At 40.6% G+C, this 21,068-nt stretch overlaps 1 protein-coding gene across 12 annotated transcripts in view; it reads left to right on the top strand.

Annotated features, from left to right (window-relative positions):
* The window catches only part of tacc2 (transforming, acidic coiled-coil containing protein 2), a 130,298-nt gene that overhangs the window by 96,933 nt on the left and 12,297 nt on the right, over nucleotides 1-21,068 (top strand). For 4 of the 12 annotated variants that reach the window (XM_041788689.1, XM_041788691.1, XM_041788694.1 and 1 more), the window contains 11 exons: nucleotides 3,660-3,766; nucleotides 5,786-7,175; nucleotides 11,777-11,834; nucleotides 11,923-12,127; nucleotides 13,607-13,656; nucleotides 13,780-13,889; nucleotides 14,223-14,376; nucleotides 14,727-14,879; nucleotides 17,010-17,102; nucleotides 17,856-17,915; nucleotides 20,046-20,126. In XM_041788689.1, coding sequence (XP_041644623.1) covers nucleotides 3,660-3,766; nucleotides 5,786-7,175; nucleotides 11,777-11,834; nucleotides 11,923-12,127; nucleotides 13,607-13,656; nucleotides 13,780-13,889; nucleotides 14,223-14,376; nucleotides 14,727-14,879; nucleotides 17,010-17,102; nucleotides 17,856-17,915; nucleotides 20,046-20,126 — 2,461 coding nt within the window. The remainder of the gene's footprint in view (nucleotides 1-3,659; nucleotides 3,767-5,785; nucleotides 7,176-11,776; nucleotides 11,835-11,922; nucleotides 12,128-13,606; nucleotides 13,657-13,779; nucleotides 13,890-14,222; nucleotides 14,377-14,726; nucleotides 14,880-17,009; nucleotides 17,103-17,855; nucleotides 17,916-20,045; nucleotides 20,127-21,068) is intronic. The other 8 variants (XM_041788690.1, XM_041788693.1, XM_041788695.1 and 5 more) reach the window with 8 other exon arrangements.

The raw sequence follows: 21,068 nt of genomic DNA, 5'->3' as shown, positions 1-21,068 counted from the left end.
TTTGATTTTTCTTCAACAGATGCATTATATTTGCTACTCTCCCATAAAGCTTTGACTGGTGAAGAACAGGGTCAACAGTTGTATGCAGAGTCTCTCCAATCTCAACTGCTAAAGTTTGCAATTCCTTCAGAGTAGTCATATGTGTCTTGGTGGCTTCTTCTACTTGTCTGTTTCTTGCACAGTCACTCATTTTGTGAGAACAGCCTGATCTAGGCAGATTTACACATGTGCCATATTCCTTCCATTTCTTGATGATGGATTTAACTGAACTCTGGGGGATATTCAGTGCCTTTGGATTTTTTTTTTTTGTATCCATCCCTTGAATTATGCTTCTCAATAACATTTTCTCGGAGTTGCTTGGAGTGTTCTTTTGTGTTCACGGTGTAATGTTAGCCAGGAGTACTGATGGACCAGTGACTGGACCCTCCAGACACAGGTGTCTTTATACTACAGTTACTTGAGACACATTCACTGCACTCAGGTGATCCAATTTCACTCACTGTGAGACTACTAGTGCCAGTTATCTTAATTCAATTGAATTAGGTCAGTCAATTTAAAGGGGGTGAATATTATGCAATCACTTAATTTACATTACACATCTCATTAATTGACATTTCTTTGTAGAAATCTGTTTTCATTTTGACATTAAACAGTTTTTTCTGTCAAAAAAAAGTCAAATTATATTGACCATGATTGATTTATAAAATCAAAAAAAGGCTAAAAGATTTGAGGGTTGAATACTTTTTATAGGCACTGTATCTGATTCTCACCACTGTCCTGTTTAAATAAAGTTATAAAACGCCCCAAATAAATGAAAATGTCATCAATTTTACTTAAGAAATCACCAAAGCATTCACTGATTGTTAAGATATTTGTGCATTAATGTTCTCTCAGTTGCTTGAAGCTCTAATCAGATGCAGTGGAGGCATAAATAATGAGCAGGTTTCATCAGAAGAGGTGCATCTCGATCACCTTTCCTTTGTGTTGATACAGCAAAGATGCTCAGGAGTGAGAGGAGAGAGGGAGGGAGGAGAGAGAGAGAGAGAGCCAGAGTATACAGTATGCAGGAGAGGCGGTGGTCTTCTGCAGCCCTTCTTATTCAGATTGGGAGGCATCAGCTTCAGCTGGGGAGGAGACGGACTAGTGAGGCTACAGATGACAAAAGGAGCAACGTGAGAGGCCTGAAACTGTAGATAGGAGACAAAGAGAGATGGATATCAGACAGTAGAGGAAAGGAGGTGCCGTAGAGGAGAGAAGAGGTGTGATCTAGTAGTCGTCTACCTGCACGTCAGGCAGCAGCATCGTGGTACAGAGAGGTGCAGCCCACCGGCAGCCATGGCAGTGAGTGCGTGGCAGGCTCTGTCTCCTCTGCAGTGGGCTCGCTGGGGCTGGGATACACTGCTGGGAGGGGCAGGAGACGGGGACAGCCCCGGCTCGGATCCGGCTTTGGGGCTCCTCCGAAGCCTCTCCTGGGGCTCGCGTCATGACAACCTGATCAGAGCGGCTGGGGAGCCGGTCAGACAGAGGTGAGACAAGACGTAGGCTGGGGCGAGATGGCATCAGATAAAACATGATCAGCGGAGCGCAGTAGCTGGTTTTTAGGCTATCTGGTGAGCTGGCTCTGTGCTTATGTGGGTGCTGAGGAAGAAAAATCAATATTTCTTTTGTTCAGGACGATAAATGGATGTGACTTGTATTTTTAGCCTATTGTCAAGCAGAATTCAGTCTTTTTATTTTTAGTGGCTTGTTCCCCTTAGTTATACCTGTTTGTTTTATAGCTGTGATACCTAAGGATTCTAGGGGGGTTTTGTGTGTATAGGGGTTTTGATTCTGAGGTGGTTTTGTGTGTGTATTGATATTGCTTATGTATTTAGAGGTGGGCCATTCTGTGTCTCAGATGTGTAATTATATGTCATCCCTCTGCAGATTCAGCGTTTTCATTGGAAGCAACGAAGTCTACAAGAAATGAAACTGTAACTTATACATGACAGGGGCTTTTTGAAACTGATAACACATGAAAATGTGGAGAAAAATCTTTGGAAAAAGAGTTTTATTATTCACAAAGCATACTAGAAAAAAGATCCCTCCTTGTCATATCAAAAAAATATATTTTTATATCTGACCACCTTACTCCAATGCATCTTCTGTTTTGCATAAGAGAATATGGGAGTGAACACCCCTTTTCAAGTCCAGCCACAAATTCTCTATTGGATTGAGGCCTGGGCTTTTTCTCAGCCACTCCAAAACATTCACCTTGTTGTTTTTTCAACCATTTCAAGCCATAGTTCTCTTGCAGACGGGATAAGATTGTCCTCCAGGATTTTCCTATATTTTTATACATTCATTTTAGCATCTATCTTTACAAGGGCTGGCTGCCAAGAAGCATCCCCACAGCATGATGCTGCCACCACAGTGCTTCACAGTGGAGATGTTGTGTTTGTGTTACACAGATGTTGGTATCTGTGATGTTACACTGATGTTGGTATCAGACCAAAGAACTTTCTTCCACTTGACCATGAAGTCTCCCACATGCCTTTTGGTGACCTCTGGTGAAGATTTAATGAGATTTCATCAACAGTGTCTTTGCCACTCTCCCATAAAGCTTTGGCCCAGGCAGCTGTTGTATGCAGTCTCCTCCTACAGAGTAGCCATATGCTTCTTGGTAGATTTACACATATGCCAAATTCCTTCCATTTCTTGATGATGGATTTATCTGAACTCTGTGGGATGTTTAGTGTGTACTTTTTGATAACCTTTTCTCTGAGTTGCTTGGAGTATTCCTTTGACTTCATGGTGTAATGATAGCCAGGAATACTGATTAGTCAGTGACTGGACCCTCCAGACACATTCACTTCACTTACATGATCTGATTTCACTAACTGTGAGACTACTAGCAGCATTTGGCAACATTTAAAGGGGATGAATATTTATGCAGTCACTTATTTTACATTACATATTTTTGTTTGATTGACATTTCTTTTTAGAATCTGTTTTCACTTTGACATTAAATACTTTTTTTGGCCAAAAAACAAATTATATTGACCATGACTGATATATGAAATCAATAAAAGGCTAAACATCTATAGGGTGTGAATACTTTTTATAAGCACTGTATTATCTATACATCAGCTTGAATCAGTCTTGTCCCTCTTCTACTCTGACATCTTAAAAGGTGTGTTTGCCACTCATTTGATAGATTGTCTCTTATTTGCAAACTGCAGTAGAGCAGCAGTATTTGGAATACACAGACCAACCTGTCTGACAACCATATAAGTTCAAGGTCTTTTCTCCTTTATTCTGATGCTTGATTTGAACTATAGCAGATCTTCTTGACCATGTCTAAATGCTTAAATGTGTTGGTTGCTACCATGTGATCTAATTAGATGTTTATTAAACAGGTGTAATAAAATGGCCAGTGAGTGTATACTTAAATACTGCCCTTGGTAAATCTACATTACAACATTTTTCCTCATATATTGCAGGGATATTACCATATGTCTTTGATACCAAACTACAATGTAAAATGATGTGTGTGAGCTCGTCCTTTCATGACGTCTATGTCCATAATCCTGACATAGTCAGAGTCATTAGAGTTCAGATGATATCAGTGTGATTCAGAGCAGCTTAAACTGAATCTGTCCGTATCTTTTAAATTACAGGAGCTCAGATTCTGATGGAGCATTTGAGACACCTGAATCCACAACTCCAGTGAAGGCTGCTTCACCAACAGAGCCTCAAACCAGCCAACTACCATCTCATGACACAGGTATTGTTGCAGATTTATTCCATGATAAGTGTTTTGCTTCTTCCAGTAAGATGCTCTTTCACAGCAACACAAAGAAGCATGTGTTAGAGTCTTGTTGCACCACCTAGTGGAGTAAAGCACAAGTTTCAGTGGTGTGGTCTGCTTTGCTGGAACAGGAGGATTTAAAGAAATCTAGAGCACTTTTGAAACATTCTCCCCAAACAGTGGATAAGTTAGTAAATTCAAGCTTTAATATTTACAGGAACTTGGGTAGAATACATGTTTTGCAACAGTAGTTTCAGTCTCATACTGGTATTTAAAAAAAAAAAGTTTGATCTTTCATGAATCTGCTTGGTATTAGACTGGCAGTGTGACCATTCTTCTCAAAAGGTTTTAATGCATTCTTTACTTAAGGAAATTAATGCAGTAAATTTTGAGGAATTTTAATGTCAACATTTAAATGTAAACCTTTATTATTGTGTGTTCTTTTGATTTCCTTTTAACATAAAAGATTAGAGACTGTTTATACTAGCTTAGCTGTTGGTAAAATTATATCAATTAAACATTAAATATTGTTTTGTCTCTGGACTGAAAGAGGTAACAGAATCTGTGTCAGTTCCTCTGCAAAATGTTGAAGAGGTTTTAAGAATACAGACACAACAGGAGTGGTGACATAAAACATTTGACAAACACTTTATGAACAAAGGTATTTGGCCACACCTGTTAATTTTTGAATTCAGGTGTTTCATTTAGACCTGTTGCCACAGATGTATAAAATCAAGCACCTCCATTTGCAATGGACACTGCATGGCTAGGTGCGGGGCATGATAATGCCCTGCACCTAGCCATGGAAGGATAATGGTATGGGGCTGTTTTTTCAGGGTTTGGGCTAGACCCCTTACTCTTTATCTCAAGTGAGGGACAATCTTAATGCTCTAGCATACCAAGATGTTTTGGGCAATGCTATGCCAACTTTGTGGCAATAGTTTGGGGAAAGCCTTTTTCGAGGACTGTACTAAATACTTTTGTCTAAGTGTGTGTATTATACTGATACCAATCAATTTTGAACTGTCCCAATCTTTCCTGATGTGCCAGATAGACTTGTCTGTGTTTTGGAAGGACAGAAGCTTAAAAAAAAAAAACAAAAGAAAAGAAAAGCAAACAAACTCTGAGGGTGACTGGACGAACGTTCTGTCACATTCATTCAGAGTCAATCAGAGCCCCATAGCATATGAAATAGTAAGGATGTCCCACCTACATAATGCAAGCTTGTTAGACAGTTATTATCTTTGTTCACTATCAGTGGAGCCAGTGGGCAAACTCTTGCCATAGTTGATCAGGAGATGAACAAAAACAAGTAAATATCAAACATGCTGCCTTCAACAGAACATCTGTTACAGCCAACAAGAGCAGGCAGACCTGGAAAGCATGGCTTCTGCCATATTTATTTTTCTGCTTGCCACATATTCCATGTGAGTTTTAGTGAAAGTGGTGCTGTGAGAAGGGTTAATAGAAACAACAGATGAGTGGTTCCACTGTATGGCCAAGCTGTCTGTGTTTAAGAGAATTAAAATGTCTTAACATTTGCTGCAACTGTCCTTATGTTTTTGGTCTCTGAAATTTTTTAGATTAATTAACATTTAAAACCTGTCTAGTGTGTTGCCAGCCTAAGCAGAGTCAGCCACTGGTGTTCGCTCTCGCCCCCACCCAGACAATGTCAGGAAATTTCCTGGAATATGGTGCATGTGTGAAAAGGGCTTAAGAAAAGAAAGGGCTGACTGTTAAGCTCAGTCACCCTCATATGGCCATTTTTCATGCCTTTCAGACTCCTATTGAATTATTTAAAGCACATTCGTCTCTATAATTGCACATGTCAGAAGCCAGCTGCAGCTTTTATAGCTGCAGGTTTCCAAAATCGCACCTGCCTTTTTTCACTCCCCCCGCTAGTTAAAATATGATAATCTCAGTTTAATTTTTCTAAGATTGCATATTTTAAGCAGCTGAATAAAGCGCTTAACTTTGTCTCTCCATCTCTTGCAGCAGCAGACGACTCAGTCTCCAGTCCTGCCCCGGATTTGACCTTAGCTGATAGACCCTGCAAATCCCCATCTATTGTGTTCGATGAGGACAGGCCCATCGCAGCCAGCGGCACCTACAACATCGAACTTTTAACCTCAGAGTTTTCAAGTCATAGTCTAACTCGTTCACAAAGCCTCCAGGGAGGAGAACTCGACAGTGTCGATCTGACTGAAGGATCAACAGCAGGAGGCTTTCGTCCACATTCTGAATCCTTCAGCGTGGGGAGTGAGAGCGCACCTGGGACCCTCCACAGGCCTAAGAAAGTCCGCCCTGGTTCACTGAAGAAGAAACCATTCCTCAGACAGAACTCCAACCCAGAGAGTCCAAGGCCGGCCTCATCAAGCAGCACCCCAGAGAGCAACAGGCGTGCAAAGCCAAGAACCAGCAGCCCTCTGCAGGCTCAGGAGGAAGCAGAGGAGGGATCTGCAACTCCGAGTCCTGGGGGAACACTCAGAAAGACCAGGAAGAGCCGGGTAGTGACTCCTCCACCTCTGCCGGAGGAGACGAGTCATATTACCTCTGCCTTACCATTGTGCAAAGAAGAGACCCCGATTTCTGGAAGTCCACCAAACACAGAAGAATCCCCTATCCCTCCAGCTAGCTCCTACCAATGGGATCCAGATAATTTTGAGAATATCAACCCTTTCAAAACTGGAGGAAGTAAAATTGCCAACTCCCCTGTTCTGGGCCGTAAAGATTTTGTTCCTGCCCCTGTTTCAAACCTTCCAGAAAGTCCACCATTCTCTGCCGTAGAGCCAAGTCCTCCAGCTCCTCCTAAAGAGCCGATCACCAATCCCGAAGAGCAACCCATCCTGCCAAAACGTCAGCCGGTAAGGCTGGAGTTTGACTACTCTGAAGAGAGCAGCGAGGCATCACACCAGGCCTCGCCCCCACCAAAGAAAGTGGGCAAGAAGCCGGGTGCCAAGATGCCTCTGAGGAAACCAAAGCTGGGGCTGAAGAAGGCCCCTCCAGCGCAGACGGAGCAGTTGGACAACAACCCTCCAGAATCTCAGAATGGAAACGAGGAGATCCCCATTCATAACAGCTCATACAGCTTTGAAACCGACAAGTGGGATGATCCAAACTTCAATCCTTTTACTTCTAAGAAAGGCATCGGTAACTCGCCAAAACTACCCAGGCCATCGTATAACTTTGACCCAAATAACTTTGACGACTCTATAGACCCGTTCAAATCCTCCAATAAGATGGGCAACTCTCCTCCAAAGGCCTCTGCCTCATTTGAACTGTCATCCAATGACTTTGACAATGAGAACGAAAATGATAACATCGCAGAACTGGAGGACCAGAATCAGAACAAACCAGCCAAGAAGAAGAAAACCCCGATCAAATCGTGAGTTCAGAGTCGATTACTAGTATGGGAATGTTTAGTGCATGTGTTTGTGAGTCTATTTAAGGCTAGTCTGTGCAGGTCTTTTGTCTTTTGCACTCTGTCTGTCTCTCTGTCACTTGTCTCTGTGTATTCTCATATGTCACAGGAAGTCCAAGGGTGTGTCTTCTCTGTGTTGTCTGTTGTAAGTACAGAGACAACACAAACATCCTTTTTAACCCTTAATTTAGCTCAGTTAAAAAAGCATTTGTTACCTCTCCCTACTAACATCACACTCTTAAACTCACAGTCAGCCAGTTCTATCATGATGACAGATTTTTAACATGCCAACCCAAATTAAGCCATGGTACAACTTTAACACCAATGCATTTTTAAGCTTAATCATCTCTTAAATTATTTTAGAATTTCAAAAAGCATGTCAACTGACTTAAAGTGAGCAATTTAAGCTCTTTTTCAGTGCCATGTAGTGGACTGGTTCCCAACTTTTTCCATACTTGTAGCCCTCTGACTCGTTGCAAGAATGCCTGAATGCCCCCTTGGGGTCATATAAAAACGGGATACATTACTATTAAAAATTTGCTTTAACTTTGATTGTTTTATTGATAAAAATCCCTCCAGAATAGGTTGATACGCACTTGTTCTTATTAAAATGTCTTTAGATAAACTATCCAGTAGGACTGGGCATTTAATCGCAATTTAGATTAAATCTCAATGTACAAATTGCAGAAAATTTCTCAAACTTGAAATGTGTCAAAATGCCAGTTTAATACATTCATTTTTTGCAGCAGCAGAGATTTTATGCACATTATGCAAACATTCAAGTGTCATTTTTAAAAATGGTCTACAAAAATCCTCCTTTCTTGCTTTATGTAAGTTTTTTTTAAATCAAAATGATTGACAAAAAATGATTATCCCCTTCAATAAAGCAGTTGGTATCAAATTTGCAATATGAGCACAAATAACTAGTTCATTCTATCCAATATTGATGAAGCTTAGGACTAGTTCATACCCCCAGCTGTGGTCAGCTAATAGCCAGCTTCACCTCCCCCACCCCAGCCGCCTCCTGTTGCACACTCATATTCAGATTCATGCTACTATGGATTGAATGCTTCTTAAATAATTTTATTGTTTTCAAAGCACATTGTTGTTTATATTTCTATTTATATCAGGGTTTCTAGCCATGGACTCCCTGGAAAGTCAAAGCATGCTGCTTGACTAACCCAGAGAGCATCTTTAGAGCAGACCCTTCTCTACCAAGTAAAGCTGAATATCCATTTTTCAATTAAATGGTTAAATGTATGAGTGTTCCTGACTGAATGTAGGTTATAATGTAGAATGATTTATTGCTTGAGTTTTTTGGAAAATGCATGAGTAGAGGAACCTAATAATAATTGTATATTGAATTGCAATTGCAGTATCGGAGTGAAAAAAAATTGCAATTAGATTATTAATGCAAATCGTTCAGCCCTACTATCCAGTTTGCTACCTTGATATAAGCTAAAATGTACAGATCTAATTGTTCAGACAAAGCCTTACGTCCCCTCCTGATCTGCACAGTAGAATCAATATTTCAGCTGCCACTCTAGTTTTACTCATGCAATTGAGGGAATTGTTGCATCGTTGCACAATTAATTACCCAAATAAAGTAAAATGTGAGGAAACAGTACTGTTTAGGACTTTAAGGCATGTTTGGGCCAAAAACTTTGGCTGAAGTTAAGTGTGTAAAGTGTGTAAAGGAGTAAGCTGCCTGAGGGCACTATCAGGCAGAGAGGAGGATTGACACAACCCAGGCTGTACTCTGGATGTCCTTGCACATTACCAAGGTCATGGGAAAATACTCTGTTGAAAAAAATGTGGCGAGTAAGCACAGCCTAAGGTATTGTCCGGGCAGGTATTAGGGTTGCCACAAGTCACAAAGGGCCTCAAAACCTTGGACAGTCTATGAGCATATCAACAGGGATGAGAAGGCAAAAAAATGCCTACAAGCTTGACCTTGGCTGACAAAAATGTGTATATGGTGTGTAATGGTGTTTTATAATGGTGGTTCACAGCATTTGAGAATCACTGGTTTAGCTGATCTTAATTATTACAGTATTAAACATAATTTAAAAACAGCAGTTATAAAATAGCAATATGGGTATTTAAAGAAAACAGAAATAAATCTCAAGATTTAAGAAGGAAAAACAAAAACTTATTTGAGTGTGGCTAAGCCCTTTATAACCTGAAGTAGCCTAAAATTGCCCAACATTAATGCAAAATGCCCAAACAAGAGGGGCACCCTGCATGTCACCCTCCTACAACACCATAGCATTGAGCAAGATGCAGAAAAGTGCAGTGCTGCATCAGTGAAATGTTTGTTGTAGTTAAAACTGTTGTAGTTTAAAAATGTAGGAGAAACTAAAGAGGTCAGAGCAGCAGGGCTTTATTTGACTGACTGGTTAACTAGGGTAAAATTAACACATTTGAATTAGTTATTGATGTTTATCGTTTGCAGCCTTTTCCTGCCACCCTTTAAATCACTGAAAAGGAAACAGGCTATCACTACATCAGTTCTCTTTTCAAACAGTGGTGAAATAATGGCTCCAGTTTTGGTATTAGGTGAAGTGTTTTACTTACACTTGTCTAAGAAGTGTTAATATTTTGTCATGTGTCTCTCAGGCACTCTTTCCCATTTAACTGTGTAACATATGAGGTGCTGTGGCTCCCCCTTGTGGTCTTTATTGGCACAGTAACAATATGTTGTGTTTAAACTTACTTCATTCACAAAGTCAATTTAAATGCAGATCAGTTGTGACTTCTCATAGAAATAATCCATTGTCATTATTCTGAACTTGGAAGTTCAGGGCTTAGACATCACATAACATACTGTTACATTCATGTACAACTAGTGGCATCTAGTATTAACCTAAAACTCCCCCAAAATTCTGAGTATCCTGTTAAGATCCTAAAATATACTGACATTGATACAATACACATAGACAAAAGCACCTAGAGAATAGCAGTGTACATTTATTATCTCTCAATAGGAAGCTCTTTAGAGTTGAGTTAAAATCCTGAGCCACACAGCTTCACGACTGAACATATGTCAGTAGCTGCTGTTGCCTTGCTCCTTTAAAAAAAAAAAAAAAAAAGACAAAAATGATGACTTTTTTTGTGCTTTCCAGCTTGTTCAAGATTTGTGGACTTCAGCAGAACAAACTAAAACTTGTATATTTTAGTTCACATTTCTTACCTTGAAAGAAAAAATCTTTTTCCTTGTGTTTAGTGCATGAGAAGGGGGTGATTTAGGGTGAGATCACAGTCCATCATTCTGTCAGAAAGTATTCTGACCCCCTTCGCTTGTTTTAATTTTGCTATGTTGCAGCCTGATGCTATTTATATTCATTTTCCCCCTCAATAATCTAGACTCAATACCCCATCAGCTTCTATAGAGAGGTGTGTGCCTTTCCAAATCTTGTCCAATCAATTCAATTTACCACAGGACTCCAGTCAAGATGCAGAAACATCTTGGCAACAATCAAGAGTAATGGTAGCTAAATTTCACGTGTCAAGGGTCTGAATACTGATGTCAATGTGGTAGCTCTCACTTATTTAGTTTTCAGAAATTTGCAAAAATCTCTAAAATTCTGTTTTCACTTTCTCATGATGCAGTACTGAGTGTAGATTAATGAGAATAAAAATGACTTTTTTTTTTTTTTTTACTGCAGCACCAGGCTGCAACATACTGAAATTGAAAAAGTGAAGTGGGTCTGAATACTTGGGTCTGAATGCCTTGTTTGTACTACATTATACATTAAAAGGCTTTTTGAAAAGTGTTGTATTCAGAAAGCTTCATAAGTCTGTAGTGTGTCAGAGGGAGCGTTCGGCTCTTTTAACTTTCTTTTGTGACATTTGTCATTTTTACAGATAACGAGCATATTTATTTAACCATTTGACAGGATAATTTTATTATAATGCATAACACAGTCATACAAGTCTGTTATAACATTTATGAGGAAAACAATTCAGCTGTGATTGGCTTTCTCAACCTTTTCTGTGGCGTTTGCAGACTGTTGGAGAATGAAGTTTAAACAACAAATGTGACATTAACATCAATTCATAAAATAGGATGAAGTGATAAAGTCACATCCAAGGACGACAAGGCTTCACAAAGTCCTTTAAATAAAAAGATAGGATAAAAAATAATAAGATCCTTAGCAGTCATAACACTTGACATTTGCACTGTGATCATAACTAACCTGCTGCTTTACCATCACCTCCGCCCAACACGCATTCCTGCCTATTTGTGGAGTCTTTTGTTGAGTTGTGTAAAAGGTAAACTGGTCATAACCTATCTGTGGTTCACCAACAGTGTGGACTTTGCAGCTGCTAACAAGTGATTTAATCCTCTTTAACAAATTCCTCTGTTTCATTCATTCCAGCTTCACATAGACTTCTGTTAGTAAAACTAAAACACTGCTTGTTCACATCATGTTTTCAGTTTTTGCAAAAAACCCTGAAAATTTAGCAATATGTAGAAAATTCAAGATACTTCACCTTAGTCAATTACTGAAGAGCCTGAACGACTCTGGATCTTGATGGCTTATAGTCTCTCTTTTTCTCAGTAATACTTTCAGAGTGAAGAGGTCGCCAAAGAAATCTCCATTGTCAGAAGTTTGCCAGGTGTGTATCACATTCTCTTTACCAGTAAATTTATTCCATCTAAGTGGCTGTTTGTGCCTCTTTTGATTCTTCATCTTTTGTGTTTCAGGATCCGCCACCCACAGATGAATCCTCGTCCCTGCACATGCAGGACGACCACGCCACAGATGAGGAGAAGCTGGCCTCTTCCACTGGTCACAAGTGGAACCTGCATGACATGGAGGCGGACTTGAACTCCGACCAGCAGGACTTCCCTCAGCCCAGTGACCTCACGTCCTTTGTGAATGAGAGCAGTCTCCCTCATGAGGCTCCAGGTGAGGCTAGGGATGGGAGATACATCAAGTTTTTGAGCTAACAAGGCCTGACTCAGTAAAATACTGTTTACTGCAAGATCACTGAAAGTTACATGACCATAAGATAATCTATTGTCAAGGAATCATTTTATTTATTTTGCAGTAAAGGACTTAGAAATAAAATTATAGAGATAATTATATTCCAAGGACCGGAAAACCGCCAGCAGTCTTTGGGTGTGTTACCAGGGGTGATAAGGCTCGGATAAAAGAGATGCCGTTGAGCTTGCCTCTGGCCACCCCCCTCTACCCTGGAGTTGTGGCACATCAGGCCTCATGATGAATCCTTAGAGGCTCACATGACTCAAACAGGGTTTCTGCAGATTCTTGAAAAGTCTCAAATAGTCTTTAATTGGACATCTGAAATTGAGGCCATATAATGTCTTAAAAAATCAGATTTTTGCTTGTGAGAGGTCCTGAAGCTTGGTTAAGGACATGTCTCAGACAAGGTGCCTTCCAGACGATTGAAATCATCTTCCTCCACAAATTATTGCATAAATATTCTCCATAATTCAGGGAATTCAGTGTTGTATGTTCTAGATTTCCAAGGGGAGAACCCCTGACTCCTCACTAATTTTATCTGACTCACTGTGATTAAAACTGTTTTGAAACACTAGTCCAGGCTACCAAGTTGCCTAATATAAAAACAAGTAGCCGAGCCTTAATTTGACAGGGCTTCCCTCACAAAAAAAGCTTTTGAATGGTTAAACTGTTAAGCAGCTCAGTAATCCTGAAAAAATGTGTTATGAAAAATATCACTATACAACCTATTTATAGAATAAAGGCATTTAATATGCCAAAAATCATCAAATTGTGGCATTTATGACAAAAAAATATTTTGCCCTGTGTCATTAAACATTTCATAAACAGTTAATCAGATAAGAAAATTCAGCCCTGGTTTGGAGGACCAAGAAATCTCATGCCTCTCATTTTTGCCCGTTAACAGTGCATAAAGTGGCATTAATATTTATCAGTTCAGGTCTAAATGTGTGCAAGACTGCGTATCATGTATTCCCATTCAGATAACATATGCTGAGATGTGATTTTTGGTCCATATCGCCCAGCCCTATGTTAGGCTGAGTTGTCTGACTCTGCACCTTCGTACACCTGTGTCCTAATAATACCAACAGTGATCAAAGCATACCACAGACAAGCACTGCTCAAAGGAAATTCAAAGCTTGTGTGTAGATACATTATCATGTGCAGAACAAAACCTCCTCACCCTTCATTCATCCAGCAGCTTTGGAGCAACCCTCGGCCTCATTCTCTTCTGACTGCTGACCTCGAGAGGAGCCACCTCTGCCCAGTGGCGGCTGTGTGGCTCGACTCATCTGGGTCAGACATGACGGAGAGAAAGGATAGCTCTGACTCAGTCTTTGAGGGCTGAAATGCTTTTTTATGTCTTCCTCTGAATTTATTTATTTTTTCCTCTTTCTCTGTCAGCACAAGACTATGAAATTGAGTACATGGAGAAGATCGGCTCCTCTTCACCTGTGAGTGTTTCCTGTTATTTGCTTTGTTTATACTTCTGTATTTTCTTATCTCTTTCTGCAGAGACACCAGATAGTTGGCATTTAGTCGCTAACGTTTCCTCTTTGCTCTTGTTTATCTTGCAGCCACTATCAGTGAAGAAGCCTTCTTTGTACCTGAAGCTTGACTCTGTGTCTGACAACTTAACAAAGAACTCACATGAACATGGATCAGACACTGGATCCCCCTGCACAGGGTATGACATTCACTATTACACTATGCTCACCTGTAGTCATAACCAAGGTTATTATAGTTAAATAAAACTGACCAAAACTAAAATATGAAAATAATTTTAGTTAATTAAAATGAGCCATCTAACTTAACATGCCATTCCCTTGCTTCATATGTTCACGATTAAAGATGTCTTGCAGTTTTTATTGCTTGTCTCAATCATACAGATTTAAATTTCATCGTACGTCTGTTCAAGCATTTCTTCATTAACACACCCATCCATCACACACAGTTCATTACATACCACGTCCTTCTCACTCCCTCTCCTAATCTTTTCTCTTCCTCTCGCTATGTGCAGGAGTTTTGAGGAGATGGAGGCTCAGATATCGGCTGGAATGAAGACACCGGTGTTGAGCCCCCGCCCTGGTCCTGAGGGATCTGCTGGGGATAAAGGCCGGAAGAGAGAGAGCGAGGTGCTCAGCCGAACACAGAGCACAGAGAGGGATGAAGAGGTGAGCCAAACGCTTTCATGAAGTGTCATATATGATGTCAAAAGAAGGAAAATCTGTCATGTCTGTGTTGTCACTATCATAATAAAGAGAATCTGTCAGTTTTTATTTTATAACACAGACATCTTATTGTAATCCATGACCCAGGCTTCATTTATACCAGCACCATCAGTCACAGTGATTCTCATTAAAGCCTTGTCACTGATAACACATAGCCTCTCTGCCACATTAGATTCCACTTTTAACTCAGTGACTCAGCTCCCACTGCTGCCACTCAAACACTCAGCGCTTGCTTTGCCTTGCTGACCCCTCCCCTCCTGCCCTCTGCCTAAACCACCTGCTGCCCCCTGTAGCCCCCTAGCCAGGGCCCTGTGGAGGCCCCTGCTCCAGCTACAGCCCCGGCCATGCCCCAGTTAGACAGGCTGTCTGAGTGCGACGACCCCCTGCAGTACCTGGAGCCCGACCTGGCTGAGACCAACCCCACTGCATTCGCCCAAAAACTACAGGTGTGTTCTCAGACCTCATATGACCCCTCTTTAAACACCATGGGCTGGAGACATACTTGCTGATTAACTTTGCGTTCTTGCGAGCATTCTTGTAAATATATCCTGATATATGCAGACGGCACACCAGAAATCTCAGACTGTATACAACTAGCTGATGTGTGGGATGTAAACTACAAACATGGCAACACTTTAGGAGGTGTTTCTGGGATCGGAACTAACATAATAAACATCAGTTATTGACAATAACATTAGCACAGCTTAGGCGACTGATGACTGGTGATCCCAACATACATTCAGAAATGTCTGCTCTCCGTTTATCCAGCATTTTCTTCTGACAACAGGTCTTATGTTTTTGGTGTCATTAGTGACTGTTTTAGCTGGTGTCTTTCTGAAAAATACATTCTTGCATGTTGTCATTACAGAACTGGACAAGTCAAAAGTCATTTGCGCATTATGTTATCAATATGTTTACTTATTCAGTCCATAACATTGTGTCCTACCAGCATGCAATGCAGGCAAGTGTCAGCGATAAATCAGCTTGATTACATCAATTCATATTATAGTGTCATCGCAGGCGAGCGATGTGGCGTGCCGATTTTCCTCCCCCTGCCCTTCTCCCATTTTCTCAGTCGCTTGCATGAATATGAGAAAAAAAAAAAAACAAGGACATTGGTAGACAAAAAGGCCAAATAAGTGCTGAACACAGAGTCAAAACTATTTAGCTCAAAGCTGTCAAATATTAGTCAATATATTGCACCACATGTCTTTTTCTCACCCTTTCAATATAAAAGCTCTAGATGCCACATTTCTATACAATGAGAAACTGAAATTCACAGTGCAAAGGATTAAAAATTTAATAGATCCAGTGTGGACAGTGAGCGTGAGAATACAATGTAAAAAGTTCCTTTTTTAATGTTTAAGTTCATGCAAAAATCTTCCATCTACCTATCAAATCAGGTCTATAATCAAACAGGAAGTCAGTAACCCTCAGTCTACGAGAGTAGAAAAACCCCAGATGATGCCATTCTTTCGTGGCATTTTGGCCCAATAAGAGCCATGAAGTGACTATACAAAAGTTCACCTGAATACCTGACTAATCGTCCAAAATAGTCTGTGACAGTTCAACTATCAAAAATACTTGTTGGCTGCATCCTTGCATTTTTCGCTGCAAGCGTTTGTGTCCATCGCTGTCTTTTTTAGCACTTGCAGTGCCAATTACTTCATTTTCAGAGTGCTTCTCACAGCATTCCTTGTTGCTACATTGCAAAAAATCAGTCTTGCTTTCTTCGGTAGAATCTGTAAAATTGTTTTGAAATAGCTCTACGTTCTTGATATTTCTGTATTCCAAGGAAATATCACACAAAAGACATGCAGACAATGTAAAGGAATCCTGTCCTGACACAGGCAGCAGCTGCAGACCTGAAAACCACCCTCGTGAATAGATGAAGAAGACGAGTCGGATCAGTTTCTCTTCTGCTAACGTCAGAAGTCTTGCCCCTTTTTGATTTTGATGAGAAGTTGGGGAGAATTGACAGTGTTGTTCCAAAGTTGAACTGTTTTCAATCGTTTTTTTTTATGCACGGTGACAAAAATAGCTGATGCTGAGGGCGTTTTTTTCTGCCCAGGGTGCTCAGACAGGACTGCATGGGTTTAGAAATAAAAATGAATGCTGCAAGCACACACACACACACACACACACACACACACACCCACAAAAGCCAGCTATGGACATAGGCCCCTACATGTTTTAAAGACATGCACAGCCAAAGAGATGCAGGATGCCACGTGACAGCCATCATTCGTACTCGTTGCTCTGGTTAACAGCAAGTACCTAAACCTCCAGCCTTACAGGGCTTTCCTCTATTAGTGGCACTCATGTTATTGTGTGTAATCCCATTGTGTCACCTTTTTAAGTTTCTTTCCCATTTTTCCTGTTCTTATGTTGACATTTTGAAGCTTTGTGAGTGAAATAGATTGTGTGTGAACTGTAGGCAGCAGAAGTGTGTGCGCAAAACTCAAGTCTATTTATGTTTTCCCTTTGCTCTCTCATCCTTGGGCCGCAACCCCCTTTCCCCCCTGAAATCCATGAACCCTCCCCCTCGACCCCATCCCATCACGTGTGCGGCCCAGGAGGAGCTGGTGCTTGCTGCCCTGAGGATAGAGGCACTGCAGGTAGCCAAAAGCATCTCTCAGTGCCCCTCCCTCTCCAATGTAACCCCCCAGGTACTGCGTTGAGTCCTGCACCTGCTGTACGCGAGTGTGTATGTGTGTGAAAAAGATGCATCTTGAATGAGTGATTATGGAAACACAGGTGTGTGAGCATGAGTGTGACTCAGCTTGACTCCCCCCTCAACACACCGTTCTGAGTGTGGCTGTGAACTCAGCGGCTGCTCCTCTTCATCTGCAGTCCTGCCTCCTCTTCAGCCCCCTCATGTGAAATCTTTAACATGGCTTTTTGTGTCAGCTCCAGCCCCAACTAGCAACGAGCTTTTCTAGGTCGACTCCTCAGGACCGGAGTGCCATGCCTTTTTAGCCCCCTGCCTTTATGGTGCATGTTGGGCAACATGCATGTTGCCTGTCCTTGAGAGGCTTACATGAGCATGAATGTGACTGGGAATCACCTACAGCAGTAATATCTGAAGCAGAGGACTCTTTCGGATGTCATTCTCCTGGATCTATTGGTTAATGCCTTTCTGTCATCTCCGCAGTCCCAGTCACATTCTTGTTTTGCGTTCTAGTCCTTTCCCAGACTAACAGCACTAACAAAAAGCTGCATCAGGTAGGTGTCAGGATTCAGTTTGGTGGAATCTTTGAAGGACTGTTTTGCTGGTTCAGTGGCTTGTACAAAGCAATGATGAGTGTTGAATTTACATTTTATGGCCCGCGGGAAAACATGCATAAAAGTTGGAACAGCACAGGTGCCTTCTTATCTTCTTTCCCTCTGTGTCTCATTCTGTTGTACCAAACATTTTTCAGTCTCGACTCAAGAAACCCAGCACTCGTCGGTGGAATATCAACGGTTCACCCTTACTGAAAGTAAGAGTAACTTTAACCCCTGACACATATCCTTATCCTCATCCTCATCCAATGGCAGTGCAGCCCAAATATTTGGTCAAAAACCTATTTACATGGATTTTTACTTAAAACAACAGCACACTCAGGGCCTGGTTCGTGAAAGGATTTTAAAGTCTAGTCCACTCGTGGATGGTTATTTTTGAAAATGTAGGTTTTCCACCTCAAAAATAATGTAAATAACATCATGAAAACTCAAAAACGCACTGTCACATGATGTGAAGAGTCAACAGTTTCATTTTCAGAGTTGACCCATCAATCCAGATCTGATCTCCAATGTTGGTGGTGTGTTTTTGCATGTTTGGATTAGTGTTGTATGAAGCAGCAGTGACCATTCAGGCATCTCTGTTCATCAACATAGTGTGAAAGCAACTGTGTGTATGTATAAACATGCCTAAAGTCCAGTTAGCAACATTAGATGGATAGATAGACCTCTAAGGCTAGTGTAAGTTTGGCATACATGACTGCAATATAAACAAAAGTGATAACAATGGACACAAGTGACATCAAGTAGAGTAGAAACTGGTGCACAGTGTAACTTGACAAGCCCAAATCTGTTTTACCATTCTACACCTAGACAGTGTAAAAGGAGCTTTTAGAAATCTTAATCTTATAGGAGTTTTCCAAAAAGTGCATTTTCAGTGCTATTTGCATGCATAAGAAAAGCCAAAATGCACTCAAAACCTTAGCTTTTAAAAACCTTCCCATGTGTAGATTAGGTGTCAGCTTCTGGGCCAGCTAAATCTGTGCAAATGAGTCAGAGAGACAATTCACAAAACACACAAAAGATACTAACAGCTACCCAAACTGTGCTGCAGAGCAGACAGTGTCTTTTTGCACTGGTGATGTTTTGTATTATTATTTCACATGCACAGATTTGGACCCTTTCTATGTTAATCAGGGGCGGAGTGCACTAGCTGGTTGTTACCTGGGCATAACATTACATCGGATTTGCAGCCACACCAAGGACGAGGCAAGTAAACGGCACGAAAATGCAAATAATTTGGAGGTGAACTTTGTTGTGCACATAAGGAGCGACGCAATTTTCTGAATAGATAAAAAAATTCTTTAAAAAACCCATCTGTGCTGCAAAAGTTGAGCCTAGAAGTGGGTTGTAACCTCATCGGTCGTAGGCGATAGTATTGACTTAAGTTACCACCAGCTGGTGCACGCTCTCCCAGCCTGTTTGCAGATATGCCAAACTCACAATCACTAGCACTAACACCAAAACACAGTTCAGTTAAATACTGTCTGATCAGAATTAGCAGTTACTGCACTAGGGAAGATAAAAGATGTCATTCACAAACTTTACAGTGATCAGGAAAACAGTTTTGTCTCTACATGACATATATGAATAAGTACTGTAATAAATCATCTGTAAATAATGGATAGAAATATTACATGACTGTGGATTCAGGCCCTGAGTTTATGAAGCTAAAGTCAGTAACTTCAAGCTCCAAATGTGACTGCAGTTGGTTTAACTCACAAAGGTAAAGACTCTGACCTTTTATGCATATTTCCAATAATTTTCATATAGAACACAAAAGATTTAGCTATAGTTTTTGATGCAAATACCTTCAAAGTAAAGGTGGATTTCTGCACCTTCTTGTCAATCAGCACAAAAGTGAAACGAATGTCTAAATATCTGCAGACTGCACTGTGTACAGTCACTCCTGTAGACCCCAGACCGTCCTGAACACTGAGACCAAACCCTTTCTATATGTCCGCCCTGAATTCCCTGTATAGCATAGCTGCACTTTATCCTTGATAGAGAGGTATGTGTTCTGTATGTAGCATCTCTCCAGTAGTCTTCATAGAATTAGTTATTGATTCTAGTTTCACCTTCATGCTGCTCATTCTTTGTTCACATTAGGAGTTGTTTTCAAAGTCTGTGTGGTCTTGCTCTGAAAGATTCCTGCAAGCATTGCTAAAAACAAATGTTTGCACATTATCTGACATTCAATCTGGGAAATTTGGTTAAGGTTGCTTTTCTGTCAGACTTGTAAGCACAGTTTATCCACTTAACCTGAAGAAGCAGCCATCCAATAAGGGTGCATTTTATTTTTTTCTCTTTTTCTTCAATTCATGGTGCAGGCATTTTGTAAGGATTTCCTGCAGCATTTCTCTTCTGGACAGACCTCTGAGCAAAAGTCACTTCAGAAAAGTGACCTCGAAGTAAGCTTTGGATAATTTTATTTGGATACATTTAATGTATAAACCTGAGGTGGGAGGTAAGCCCATCAGGATCTGACTAATAACAAAGGAGTTTATCCCCGGTAACAAACCTAACCAGTCTGAACCCTTAATGAACTAACAGAAATTATTGTTCCAAAGACTTAACTCTCTTCTCCACTTACTAGTGGATATCAGTCTACTTGTCCCTGGTGTACCCCCCACGACTTAATCAAATCTTTCCTTAATCCAGCTCTCCTAAGGATGACTAAACCCCTCTCAGAGTTTTAGCCCAAAATAGTTACAACAATGAGGACTGATTTGCATTTAAATGTAAAGTTTTGTGCAAGAATCTAATGTTGATAAAACCTTCTCACTGGCTGTTTTGGTCATAGTTGATATGTTTAAATATGCATCTAGTAACTGCTGGGCCTCCTCCCAGTTGAGTTAACAAGCAGCTAACTGGTTGTTTGTGAAACAGTAAAACCATGGAAAATTTTACAGCTGTATACATTTCACATTTATTCTGTTCTCTACTTTTTGGAATGTATGTAATGCACACTACCCTCTAACTTCTGGTAAACAACAAAGGCTAGCTATGCTGTCCAACTTCCAGGTTAAAGACTAGCACAGCTATTGTGACAAGTGCACCGAACGCTAAGGTCCATTTTGATCCAGTAGAGCTGTATACATAGAAGAAAAGTTGTACTAATGTCTTCACATGTTAAAAGTCCAGTTTTAATCATCGAGTAATTTAACTTTGTCCAATTTAGGGTGGCCGTATTCCATCCTCCAAAAGGGGCACCAGGAGACCTCATTTATGGGAGGAAAGTATAAGTGGATGTCTCTTGCAATGGTGGCTATGTACCAATATTTTAGAAAAGAAAAAAATGGTCAGCAAAAATGTTTGGGTGGCTAACCCAGGTACCATCAGAGTGTGGGGAA

The sequence above is a fragment of the Cheilinus undulatus genome, linkage group 6 (genome assembly GCF_018320785.1).
Source record: "Cheilinus undulatus linkage group 6, ASM1832078v1, whole genome shotgun sequence".
Taxonomy (NCBI): domain Eukaryota; kingdom Metazoa; phylum Chordata; class Actinopteri; order Labriformes; family Labridae; genus Cheilinus; species Cheilinus undulatus.
This window is presented reverse-complemented; position numbering and strand designations above follow the sequence as displayed.